At 44.0% G+C, this 13,138-nt stretch overlaps 1 protein-coding gene across 4 annotated transcripts in view; it reads right to left on the bottom strand.

Moving 5' to 3' along the window:
- FAM171A1 (family with sequence similarity 171 member A1) overlaps window positions 1-13,138 on the bottom strand; it is a 107,475-nt gene that overhangs the window by 55,494 nt on the left and 38,843 nt on the right. For 3 of the 4 annotated variants that reach the window (XM_060248429.1, XM_060248430.1, XM_060248431.1), the window contains exon 2: window positions 9,085-9,312. In XM_060248429.1, coding sequence (XP_060104412.1) covers window positions 9,085-9,312 — 228 coding nt within the window. Of the gene's footprint in view, window positions 1-9,057; window positions 9,313-13,138 lie in introns of those variants that run through there. The other variant, XM_060248432.1, reaches the window with a different exon arrangement.

Raw genomic sequence — 13,138 nt, 5'->3', positions numbered from 1 at the left:
TTTTCTTCTATTGAAGTATTGGAAGGCACATCTGATCAGAAATAGATTGACAAGCTTCATGTCTAGTTGTAAGCAATATCTAACCAGAACCAGAATATATATTTTCTTTAAAAAATCCACAACAATATGATAAGTGCTGCAATTGATGCATATATGAAAATGTGACTTTACATTAATTTTTGTCACAGATACTTTAAAATATTTTGCCAAGGCCTGCCATCTTAGAATTTCCTCTCAAAAAGAGACATTGGTTTCAAAGCACCAATTTGGGGTTTGGGTTGCTACACAATGAACTGTTTTTGTGCCTATCACACATTAAACTGCCTTACACTGAATCAGATCATTTGTCCATCAAGGTCAGCATTGTCTAATCAGACTGGTAGTGGCTCTCCAGGGGTCTCAGGCAATGGTCTTTCATATCACCTTGTCCTTTTAACTGGAGATGCCAGGGATTGAACTCAGAACCTTCTGCATGCTAAGCAGATGCTCTATCACTGAGCCACAGTCCCTCCCTAACAGCTTCTACATCTGCATTACATAAGCTCAGGGCTGATTCTTGTGGCAACTGACATTTGTGCCAACTACCTGTGGTGTGCAGTCAGGTTTAGACAATGCACAAAAATATCATCACCACGGTGACTTTTTGAACATCCCTGAGCAAAATGGCGGCCAGGGGCTGAGCGTGAGCGGGGAGACGTCGAGGAGAAGGCAAAACCCCCCATTGGGCTCTTTTCCCCGTTTACAAAAATGGACAAAAGTGCCTATTATTATTGTGAAAGGACCTTGTTACCTACTTCAGCTCAAACAAGAAAACAGCTCGGTCTGAAACAGAATATTGGAGACACGTCTGGCGCTTCATAAGGAAAGGAGGTTTATAAGACCTGTTTCTGCATTCAGCAGTTATGAACCCTTTGTGCTCTCAAAATAAGATGGCTGCACGGGTAGAGACTGGGTGCTGAGGCTCCGAGAAAAATCAACAAAACTCCGCAAAACACCATAATACATAAAACATAGAGTCTGTTGAACTTACTTATCAACTGAGGAGTTTGTCTGGAGGAGCATTGGCGGCAGGGCACATGGAGGCAGCTGGAGAGGGGCCTCGGAAGCTGGCTGAGTAAAGGAGGAGGCTGCGCCTGCCGCAACCACAGTCTGGAGTGAGTGGCTGGCCGGGCGGCTGATACGGAGAGCCGGGGAGTGTGGCCTGTGCAGAGCGCGCGGCGGAGGTCGCTGGTGAAGTGGTGAGGCATACGGAGTCAACTGGAGAGGGGCCTTGGAAGCTGGCTGAGCCAAGCGCATGGTGAAAGATGCCGTTTTGTGATTAAACAAGTAGCTGCTAGAGGCTGGAGGCTGTGGCCATTGCAGCCGCGGCCTAGGGTGAACGGCCTGATCGGGCGGCTGAGATGGAGAGTCAGGGAAACGAGGGAGGAATTGTGCGGAGGATTGATGCTGCGGTTGGAGCTCGAGCAGGACTGATACTGTGGTCGGAGCTCAAACCGTAAGAGAGAGAGCGAGAGAGGTGCGGAGGGGCAGAAGAGTGAAGACCGGGCCTTAGAACAATGAGCTGGTGGATATTCAGTGTTGAGGAGACCCGTGCAAGAGCCAAAAGGTTGGGACGTCTGGCCCTGAAGGGGGACAGGGGCTGACCTAACCCGGTGGCGAATGAGAAGCGGGCAGGAACGTAATATCAAAGAAATGAACTTTGATGCTTGCACTGGAACCTTATAAAGGACGATCATTGTGATGCCTTAAGAACTGTCTAACACTGTATACCAGCACTTGAAGCACTTGATGAGCTGAGACTTTACATCCTGTTATCTCTGCACTACCTCTGCGCCTTCTTTTTCTGCACTGACACTTTAAAGAGATTGAGAACATGCTATACTAAATACCCATCTAGCACTTTAAGATCTGCAGCACACCAGCACCTTCTTCTCTGCATTGATACTTTAAAGAAATCGAAAACACTCTATGCTAAATCCATCTAGCACTTTAAGAACAGCAGCATACCAGCACTTTAAAATCTGCCTTCCAGCAAATAAACTATTCACTGCTGTGGGTTGTAGCATTTAAAAAGTGATGATCCCACCCATTTATTATTTATTGCTTATTTTTTAGGTTCTAAAATTGATTGTAAATTGACTGATTGTAAATTGATTGATTGATTTTACTTAGACCTAAGGGATTATTTATCCACTAAACTGAGATGAGATATAATTTGGCCAATTAATTAGAAGGTGGGGGTGGGGGGAAGGGATGAACTTAATTCAATTAATAATTTTTTAATTGGCTGAGATAATTAGCAGTGGCTAGAACAAATTTTATTAGGTGGAGTGGGTGAAGGAACAGAATACGTTTATGTTGTTGCTGATTCGAGATAAGTGACCCGGACTTTGGAAGATCTTGGTAAGTGATGTCGGGTCAGGGGATTCCAGTGCTCCTGGGGAGGGGAAAGTACAGCGGTGGGAGCAGGCAAAGTTTGAACGGAAGGAGTCTGAGACACAAGAGAGCTCGCTCCCCTTCCAGCCTGTGTCCCATCCCACGGATAGCAGGTAGGAGGGCCAAGTGGAAATACTCGCCTCCATCCCTGGTAATGTGCAATGCCAGGTCCATAAATAATAAAACCTCAGTCCTGCAAGAATTTTTTATTAGGCAGGACATGGACCTGCCTTGTGTGACGGAGACCTGGGTGCGGGATGGGGAGACAGTCGCTCTCTCCCAAGTAGCCCTGCCTGGGTTCTCCATCCTTCACCGGGCAGGGGGGAGGGCTGGCTTTTTTCATACAGGAGGATTGCTCATTCAGGATACTTCCGCTGCCAGAGATCAAGGGCGTGGAGTGTGTGGGCCTGGTGTGGGACGTTGGGGAAAGTTTGGCAATCTGGCTGGTGTACCGTCTGCCTAACGCACCGGCCAGTGCCTTACCATCCCTGATGGAGGCTGTAGCAGGCTGGGCATTGGAGCACCCTTGACTTATAGTCCTGGGTGACTTCAATGTCCATGCCGAGGACGCGGCTTCCACTCGGGCGATGGACCTAGTGCTTTCCATGGCAGCACTGGGACTTTCCCAATATATAACCGCACCCACGCACCAGGCTGGGCACACACTAGACCTGATTTTTGCGGTGGGAGTAGTAGTGGAGCAAATATCTGCCAAGGCAGTGCCATGGTCTGACCACCAGGCCTTGAAGGCTCGTGTGGACATGCCACCCCTATCCTGTTTAGGCGGTGAGCAGGTTTTAGCTCGCCCGCGTAGCCAGATGGACCCATTGCGGCTTCAAATGGCCATGCGGGATCCCTGGTCCTCTGGTGACTCGTTGGATGAGCTAGTGGAGATCTGGAATGACCAGCTCTCCACGGCCATTGACGAAATCGCTCCCCGACGTCCTCTTCATCCTTGATCACAATCCGCTCTGTGGTATACCCCGGAGTTGCGATCAATGAAACGACGATTAAGACGACTAGAGAGACAATGGCGCCACACTCGTGACGAAGCTACGAGAACATCATATAGGTCATTTATGCGGATCTATGAGATGGCAGTTCAGGCCGCAAAGAAGGCCCACTTTGCGTCCAGAATTGCATCTGCGACCTTGCGCCCAGCACAACTATTTAGTATAATTCGGTCATTAACAAATTTGCCGCAGGGCAAGCAAAATATTAGAGATTTGGAAACAGGCTGTGAGCCTTTTGCAATTTTTTTCGCAGATAAGGTCTCGTCGCTTCGATGCGACTTACCCGCTGTAATTGATACAGTAGAAGAACTTGGGGCACCAAGCTTGTCTTCTGGTCCAATTTTGGATTCTTTCAATCCACTCAGTCTAGAGGAAGTCGACAGAATCCTTGCAGCTGTATGCCCTACGACTTGTAGGTTGGACCCGTGCCCGTCTTGGCTTATAAAAGCGAGCCAGACGTGGCTGTGTAAACCACTACAAGGTATTGTCAACAGGTCCCTGGTAGAAGGGATCTTTCCCACACCTCTTAAAGAGGCAGTGGTCTGTCCTCTCTTTTAAAAACCATCAGTAGACCTGGCCGTATTGGCGAACTATCGGCTGATGTCGAACCTTCCCTTTTTGGGTAAAGTTATAGAGCGGGCGGTGGCAATTCAGCTACAGGGATTCCTGGAGGACACTTCCGCACTGGATCCATTCCAGTCCGGCTTTTGGCTAGGTCACGGGACGGAGACGGTTCTGGTCGCTCTCATAGATGACCTCATGCGACATCTGGATCGGGGCGGCTCAGCAGTGCTGTTGTTATTAGATCTGTCAGCCCCTTTTGATACGGTTGACCATCAGCTACTGACTAGCTGCCTTGCCGATGTGGGGATCCAGGGATCTGCCTTACAGTGGCTGACCTCTTTTCTCCAAGATCGGGGACAAAGGGTGGTGATAGGGGAGGAAGCATCCCAGAGGTACTCTCTTAGCTGTGGGGTGCCACAGGGAGCAGTCCTATCCCCGATGCTATTTAATATCTACATGCGCCCCCTTGCCCAGATTGTCAGGAGGTACGGACTGGGTTGTCATCAATATGCAGATGACACCCAGCTCTATCTATTGATGGGCGGCCAGTCTGACTGTACCCCGGAAAATCTAGATCTGGCTCTACAAGCCGTGGCATCTTGGCTCAGACTGAATCAGCTGAAACTGAATCCGACGAAGACGGAGGTTCTCTATCTGAGTTGGGGTGATCCAGGGAGAGAGATCCATCTGCCGACTCTTGACGGGGTGCCACTAATACCGGCCCCTAAGGTCAAGAGCTTAGGTGTGCTCCTTGAGTCCTCCCTTACAATGGAGGCCCAGGTAGCAGCCACTGTTAGATCTGCCTTTTTTCATCTTCGGCGGGTGTGGCAGCTGGCTCCTTTCCTGGAGCACAACCATTTAGCAATGGTAATCCATGCTACCGTCACCTCAAGAATAGATCACTGTAATGCTCTCTACATGGGGCTACCCTTGATACTAACCCGGAGACTACAGCTAGTGCAAAATGCTGCGGCACGGCTGTTAATGAGGCTGCTGCGATGGGAGCACATTCAGCCAGTGCTGAAAGAGCTGCACTGGCTACCTGTTTTGTTCCGAGTTCGCTTCAAGGTGTTGGTATTGATCTTTAAAGCCCTTTATGGTCAGGGACCTGTCTATCTACGGGACCGCCTTTCTCCATATATTCCGCAGAGAGCACTGCGTTCAGGGGCAAAAAACTTACTGTCCGCCCCCGGACCAAAAGAAGCCAGGTTATGTGTGACAAGATCTAGGGCTTTTTCGGTGGCAGCACCAGAACTTTGGAACACTCTTCCGGAAGCCATAAGGGCCCTGCGGGATCTGTCTGAGTTCCGCAGGGCCTGTAAGACCGAATTGTTTAAGCAGGTCTTCGATGTTTAACTGAAAGAGGGCTGCCACCAGACATCACATAGAATGCTGGTGATCGCTGTTTGAAAATTCAAAGTCACCTATATTGTACTGATGCAGCACCACAGAATGATTTTTAAAAATTGAAATATGAAAATTATGGTTTTATATGTTTTATTGGTTTAATTGTATTGACATGATGTTGTGAGCCGCCCTGAGTCCGCTTGCGGAAAGGGCGGGATATAAGTCGAACGTAATAAATAAATAAAATAATAAATAAATAAATTCTTAGTGATGTCCACTTTTTCATGAGGAAAGGAAAAGTATATTGAGTTCTAATGGCTTTTACCCAGCCATCTCCTCATATGCCACTATTGCTCATGCTAACATAAGCAATGGCTGCAGTGCTACTCACATTTTTTGAAAAATTACTAGATGTTTTCATCACCTAGACACTGTGAAACATGAGCTAATAGACTTCCTTTGATCTCGTCTTTTCCTACAACTTGCTGAGAGTGAGGAAATACATGTCTATCTAAGTAATAAGGCTCTGGTAATTACGTTAGCTTATTTCTGAGCAATTTTAGGTAATTAATTTATTGTCTTACTGAGGGAATAATCTAGATAAACAAAGTTCATCTGACTCACAGATGTCCCTTCTTCCTCTGTGTCATGAGGAAAGTTAGACTTTCTATCTAAACTCCTGAAGCTTATTTGCTCTTCTGTCAGTTCTTAAATTTTAGGTCTCTAAATGCAATAACTTTAACAGTTATTAAAGTTTCCCTGAATAAATTACGGTTCTTCATAGAGCTGGTTGTGTTTTACCTCAGTTTATAGCATAGTCCCAACTGACAAAATCCGAATCAAACAAATCCAATTGAAAACCTCAAGTGAGAAACCTTGAACACTGATAGGAATGAACTATTTTACACAGTGCTGTTTAGATGTACTGAATTAACTTATTATAGCTGTTGTTCTTCTCTCCTTTTCTGCTGACCCTTTTGGCCATTTAGCAGAGGATCCAAGCACAAATAAGGGGGCAAAATAATGGCTCCTTCTCATGGAAAGCAGTGGCAAACTGCCTAATGAACTCAATGGAGAACGTTCAAACAAGCAACGCTTTCAGAAACACGCACTCATTTCAAGTGCCTTCTCTCTTGAAAACACTTGGATATGAAACAATCCCTATTCAGATTTCAATGACCTGTTGAAACCACCACAAATTTGGTTCTCCTTATTTTAAAAAAATCAATTTTAAAAGCAAAACAGTCCATATAATGACTCTATTTAAAACAGACTAAAACAAGAAATATGTTGTTTTCATGCATTAATGTCACCATGACTCCCCCCCCCCCCATCCCTGCCAAGATTATTAATGGAAAACACCATATGATCTAGTTCAGGGTTTCAGAAATGTGGCAATACTGAGATTTCTGCAGTGGCCACTAAGAAAATATTTGCCTCATTGACTTTTATAGCACAAAACTATTCACCAAGACATTTTCTGTGGCTTCACTGGTGGCTACATAGCTACATATCATGTGAAACCCTTGCCTAGTCAATACAGGGATTCTGCTTTCAAGCAAACAAAGTCACACAATTTCAGACAGCTTCACTGATAACCAAGCAAGATAATTAACTTCTTTTCTTTCTCTCAAAAAATTATGGTTTTGTTTTTTGCATGTCAAACAGTAAACTACAAGATGCTTGGCTGCAATTCTAAAGTATGGCTTTAAGTCATTGCTATAGCTAACGGTAAAGTTTGTGCCAATTACAAAACAGAAAAAACAGGCTGACCTACAAAAATGGCAGGGTTTCTACATATTAATCCAGGGTGCTCGATATAATATAACAGATGAGTATAAATAATACTTTAAATATGATTTTGTAAATTAATGAACAGAAAAAGTCCCCCACCCCCAAAACAGCTTGACAGTGACTGAACTTGCTTCAAGAGGCACAGAATGTTGACAGCAGTTAAAGGGGGGGGGGGGGGGAATTCACTTGCTCAAGTCCCTGACAGCTGTTCAAACCTTGGAAAGAAAAATTTGGGTGTGCAAGGAAGGGACTTCCAAATCATTTGACTCCTTGACCTTCATGGTACCCCAACCTTGTTCTCTCAAATACCAACGTTCATGGTCATGTAACTGTCATGCAGCCAGTGAAACATGACCACCCACAGAGAAGTTAAGTGTTCTGCTCTCCAGGAGGGATTCTCCAAAAATGCTGCAAATCATGGTATTTTAAATTTCAAAATGACATCATGTGGAATATTTAAGGCACAAGAAAAGAGAAAAAAAAATTGGAGTCATGGGAAACTGCTCTTCTCAAGCACCTAAACTTCCACCATCTGGCAGTGTAGATTCGGGACTCAGATCTCCCAATACTCTATCTTCATGATTGCTTGAAAACTCCCAATTTATAAAGTGAGGGATTATGTTCAGGCAATAGCCCTTTTATTTTTCAAACCTTTCTTGCCTTATTTTTTTCCTTCAAATTTTTGAATTTTCATACATGATTTTAAACTTGATCTTGTAGCAACATGTATACTGACAGAGGCAGAATACCCCACGTTTGATAATATCAATGAACATAGCGCCTATGTCCTGAAAGGGATAGAGGGACAGAAAGTCAGGCTACCTTTCTTCTTAAGGAGCAGGTAGCAGAAACAAGTACATAAAATCTGTTAGAGAAACTAGGAACAGTGCCAGATTGAGGCCTCTAGACAGTCAAAATTTCAGGCCCCCCCTTGCAAGTTATCTCAGAATTGGAGTGCCCACCCAACTGCCTGCAGTCCCCACTGCAGCCTGCAGGCACTTTCTCAAAAGCCCCTTTGACAATGCTGTGAGGGAGAGGCAGAGAGAGGCAAACTTGGCGACGATGCCAGCAGCCGCTGCACCAGTCAAGTCGGGCAAAGAGTGGCTCAGTTGCTAGCTGTGCATGCAGGCGGGGAGGGCTGCAAGCAGGGGAAAAACAGGGGGTGGAGAAAGACGACCCAGGGCCCCTAAAGGCATGGGGACCCATAGGCCTACTTGGCCTAACTGTTAATCTGGCCCTGACTAGGAATGAAGGAAAATACTATCAGGAGAGAGGGGGATGAAACATAATGGAGCAAGCAGTAAACACTGGAGCAGCTTCTTTCTGGTAACTCACAGCTAACAAAACACCACAAACCAGAGCAGTATTTATTTCTAAAATGAGAGCTTGCCCCACCGTGAAAACCTTTCCTTGTGAGGAGTTTCAGTTATGGATAGTCATTGGGGAGAAGAAATAATTCTGTACATGGTGAGAGGCATTCCTTTTATTACTGTTTCACACTTCCTTATAACACAATATTCACGTTGAAAAAAATGTCCTGGTGAGTACAGGCTTAAATTATACTATTTACCTGAAAGGAAGATTAGTTTTTCCACTCAAAAAATGGTACCAAGAAAAAGAGGACTCCATCTTAATTCACACAGAAGTTCCAATTAGGTACAGCAATTAAAAAAACCCATTTCTGTATAACGTTTTTTCAAGGGGATCATCTTACATTCAGGTTGTCCTCTGTGAGGTAAATAATTCAGGCAATCAAGTCTTCACACAGGGAATATTGAGGGAGCAATTTAGTTAGCAGCGACATTCTACTAATGTTAAAATTATGTTACAACCACAACAATTAATAAAGACAAATAATAGTTTTATACCCTCCCTCTCCCACCCTTTAGAAGTAAAATCTTACCTCAGAACAAAAATAAAGTTCTCTTACCAGGCAATCTTATAGGTTTCCACGGTGCAGAGTTTGGCACATAAGCATGTTTAGTTGCAGTAACTATAAGCTGACTGCCCAGCTTATACTGAAACTTGATGAAGGCAGTGCCATCTGCTCCTGAGGTTCCAGAGGCAATGGGAATCTGGTTGGTAAAAATCTCAATAAAGGCTTCGGTGACTGGCTGATGTGTGCTGGCATCGCTTACGTGGACCTTCAGTGTCACTTCTGCAACAAAAACACCACAGCAATTAACTTTTGGGAACTCTTTGTTGTTTCTCATTTACAGTGCAACCAGTGTGCTTTTAGTCCTTACTTCGCATACACACCTGTAATGCTCATACAGGAAGTGTAGATGCAACAAGGCACTGGAGGAGGGGAGAGGTGCCCAAGGAACTGCCACAAAGAACCTGCTTCATTTTAGCTGTCTACTCCACTTCAGACAGCAGAACATCACAGATCACGGTCTCAAGCAACAACCTGAGAGAAAACCCAAGTTCATGTCGTGGAAACTCGATCTTGTTTTTGTTTTTTTATAGACTTTTCAAGTTCTTTTTATTAGCTCTATTAACATTACAGAACAGACATATGAAGAATTAGTTAAGCAACATCCAGTAGAAAATACTGAGCATATAAGCATAATAACTCTTAAGCAATATGACTAGAGAATGCAATATAACAATAATGTCAATATTAAGAGTCTATTTCATGTATCTATGAGCACTACCCAAGGTAAGATTTTCATAATATTAGTCTGACATCATCCCAAATTCCATTAAAATAACAATAATAATAATAATAATAATAACAACAACAACTAATGGTAGAAACTTGATTTTGTGATGTCCTCAGTCCAAAGTCCACTACCTGAGTTGCATGTGGGGTAACCAAAGCGACTAGGTAATAAAAGAATGGGCTTAGAATAAAGTAGATGTAGGAGGAGGTGTAGTGATAACATCTGTTATGTGGACATTCCTTAACCATCTTCTTTCCTCTCTAGTTGTTGGCATTATTCTTCAGAAAGGGGTTACAATAAGACTATGAAGTCGGCCAGCCATAAATACCCTGTGTACTTCCATCCTACCAGATAGAACACCACATGCACTAATATACCTAAACTCTGAAGACACTAATTGCCTTCCTTCAGTTGTATGCTAAAGACCAAACTTTGGCAACCCATTCCGTAAGTCCCAACCACACAGAAAAGAGAGAGGTACACATGTGCTTGAGGATTAGGATCCAGTAGTGACTGAGATGTTGAATTAGCCTGTAACAGTTATCTGGGCAAGTAGCAATGAGCAGGACAGAAAGATTATAAAAGGCAAAACAAAGTTCAAAAGGCAAGAACATGGCGTGATATGAGAAGCAGTGAAAGGAAAACCTTGTGGTTGCTCAGACCAGGTAATTGACCACCCAAGACATTTCAGAGCATCCTGTGCCTACACTGGCACTTTCCATTCTCAAGCATTCATTTCACTTACTACAGAAAAAGTGAAGCATTCTGATTTCTGGAGAAATAACGTGCAAAATCTGGCTGCGTCAAAAATTTAGGTCTTTTTACATGAATCATCTTGTCTTCCCCACCTCATTCCCAAATTGCTTTTTAAAACTTTCTCCATCTCTATAAAAACAGTTTTTGAAAGCATATTGGAATGCCAAAAGGAACAATTGCTTGCCACATGTATACACTATGGTTTAACAGTTATTGTGCTCTCTCCCAGATATGATCCTGCTTTATAAAAGTGGAGGTTGGGAGGAGAAGTTTAAAAAGCAGCTGGCTAAAAAACGCTGCCCAGAATCCCAGAAAACCCTCAGTATGAGTATCAATATTGTGCCTACACACTTCTAAATTGCAACCACTTTGAAGTGCTGAACATTCCTTTTTTAATGCACAAACCCCCATAATTTCAAATAAGTTATTTATACATATCTTCTGGGTCCTCAGTATGCATTCCTATTTGAAGCTCCTGCATACTTAATGTTGTATTATGTAACTTGATTCTTGCTAAAATGTTAATGCTGTATTTCTACCATCAGCCACGATCCAACATTCATCCTAAGAACAAGTACTCACTGTCCTGATCTTTCAGCCTCCTACACAAGAAGCACTTTCCAATAATACCACCATAGCAACAGCATATGATTAACCATCCACATCCTTGTCCTCTGACAGAAACGTTTTCATCACTTCATGAAGCCAACACAATTTGCCATGCACCTTACCACCATACTCTTCTTGTTTAGGGTGCTCCAAGTATCAACCTAATCTACTTGTCACCCCTTCTTTCTCAAACATGCTTGAGATATTTGTTGGTTCCTGAAATAATTTAAAGAAAAGACAAAAATCACACATACCAGGAAAGAAGAGGAAGGACCTTTCACAGGCTGTTTTCAAAATCTGCCAGGACATTATACCTAGAGTCCCTTGGACTGCAAGGAGATCAAATCAGTCAGTCCTAAGAGAAATCAACCCAGACTGTTCCCTGGAAGCTCAGATGCTGAAGTTGAAACTCAAATACTTTGGCCACCAAATGAGAAGGGAGCACTCACTGGAGAAGATCCTGATGCTGGGAAAAACAGAAGGCAAAAGAAGAAGGGGATGGCAAAAGATGAGATGGCTGGACAGTGTTACTGATGTAACTAACAATGAATTTGAGCAGACTTTGGAGGATGGTGGAAGACAGGAGGGCCTGGTGTGACTTGGTCCATGAGGTCACAAAGAGTCGGAATCGACTGTGCGACTGAACAACAACAAACTACTAAGTAGCACATTAAGCAATAAGAAAATACCAAACAGTCACTTCTGGTAAGATTGATTTGACCAATGTTGCAACTTATGTCTATGTTTTAAAGTCACTGCCCTTCAGCTGTTTGAAAGACTGAATGGGAAATGGCACCAATGAAATCCATCTTCTGAGGCCAAGTTAAGCCTTCACTTTCAGCCAAGCACAAGCCTCCATAAAGGCTAGGGTTGCCAGGTCCAGTGCAGGAAATATCTGGGGACTTTGGAGGTGGAGCCAGGAGCAAGGTTGGGACAAGCATGACTGAACTCTGAAGGGAGTTCTGGCCATCACAGTTAATGGGACCACACTATTCCTTCCCCTTATTGGAAATAATGGCAGATGGAGGAACTTTCTTTTGGGGCTCAAAGAATTGGACCCCCGGTCCAGTCTTTTTGAAACTTGGGAGGTGTTTTGAGGAGAAGCATCAGATGCTATGTTGAAAATGTGGTGCCTCTACCTCAAAAAAAAACAGCCACCCCAGACACCCATGGATCGATTTTCCACTATACCCTATGGGGATCAGTCTCCATAGGGTATAATGGAGTGCTAAGCAGACATTCAAACCCCAACCCCACTTTCTGATAACCTTAAGCACTGGGAGGCCTCCAAACCAAGGAACCCCCTGCCCCCAACTGGGGATTGGCAACCCTAATTCCTCAGAAGCAAGTGGGATCAAGTTTACCCTACTTGGGTTCAAAGGGCTGCATTCAGTCCTGTTCCAGGGGGTGGCTATATTGGTCTGCGGTAGAACAGCTAGAGTTGAGTTCAACAGCATCTCAGAGAACAACAAGAGTGGAGGGACGGTGGCTCAGTGGTAGAGCATCTGCTTGGGAAGCAGAAGTTCCCAGGTTCAATCCCTGGCATCTCCAAAAAAGGGTCCAGGCAAATAGGTATGAAAAACCTCAGCTTGAGACCCTGGAGAGCTGCTGCCAGTCTGAGAAGCCAATACTGACTTTGATGGACCGAGGGTCTGATTCAGTATAAGGAAGCTTCATATGTTCATATGTTAAGATCTCTGGAGATTAAGTTTTTGAGAGTCCATGAAATGAAGGAAGCTTTCACTCTCAAAAGCTTCTGCCCTGAAAATCTTGTTGGTTTCTAAAGTGCTACTGGACTTGAACCTAGCTTTCAGCTCTTAACCTATGACAACTTCTGTTGTTAAGTCTAACTTAGCATACTTTGGTGTGCAACTTACTTTTCAACTTTGAGCTAATGGAAGCAGTGATGTTCCCACTATCTAAAGAGACCAGTAGGCAGTCAAACCTATTTTT

This window comes from Heteronotia binoei, chromosome 10, assembly GCF_032191835.1.
Source record: "Heteronotia binoei isolate CCM8104 ecotype False Entrance Well chromosome 10, APGP_CSIRO_Hbin_v1, whole genome shotgun sequence".
Lineage (NCBI taxonomy): Eukaryota > Metazoa > Chordata > Lepidosauria > Squamata > Gekkonidae > Heteronotia > Heteronotia binoei.
This window is presented reverse-complemented; position numbering and strand designations above follow the sequence as displayed.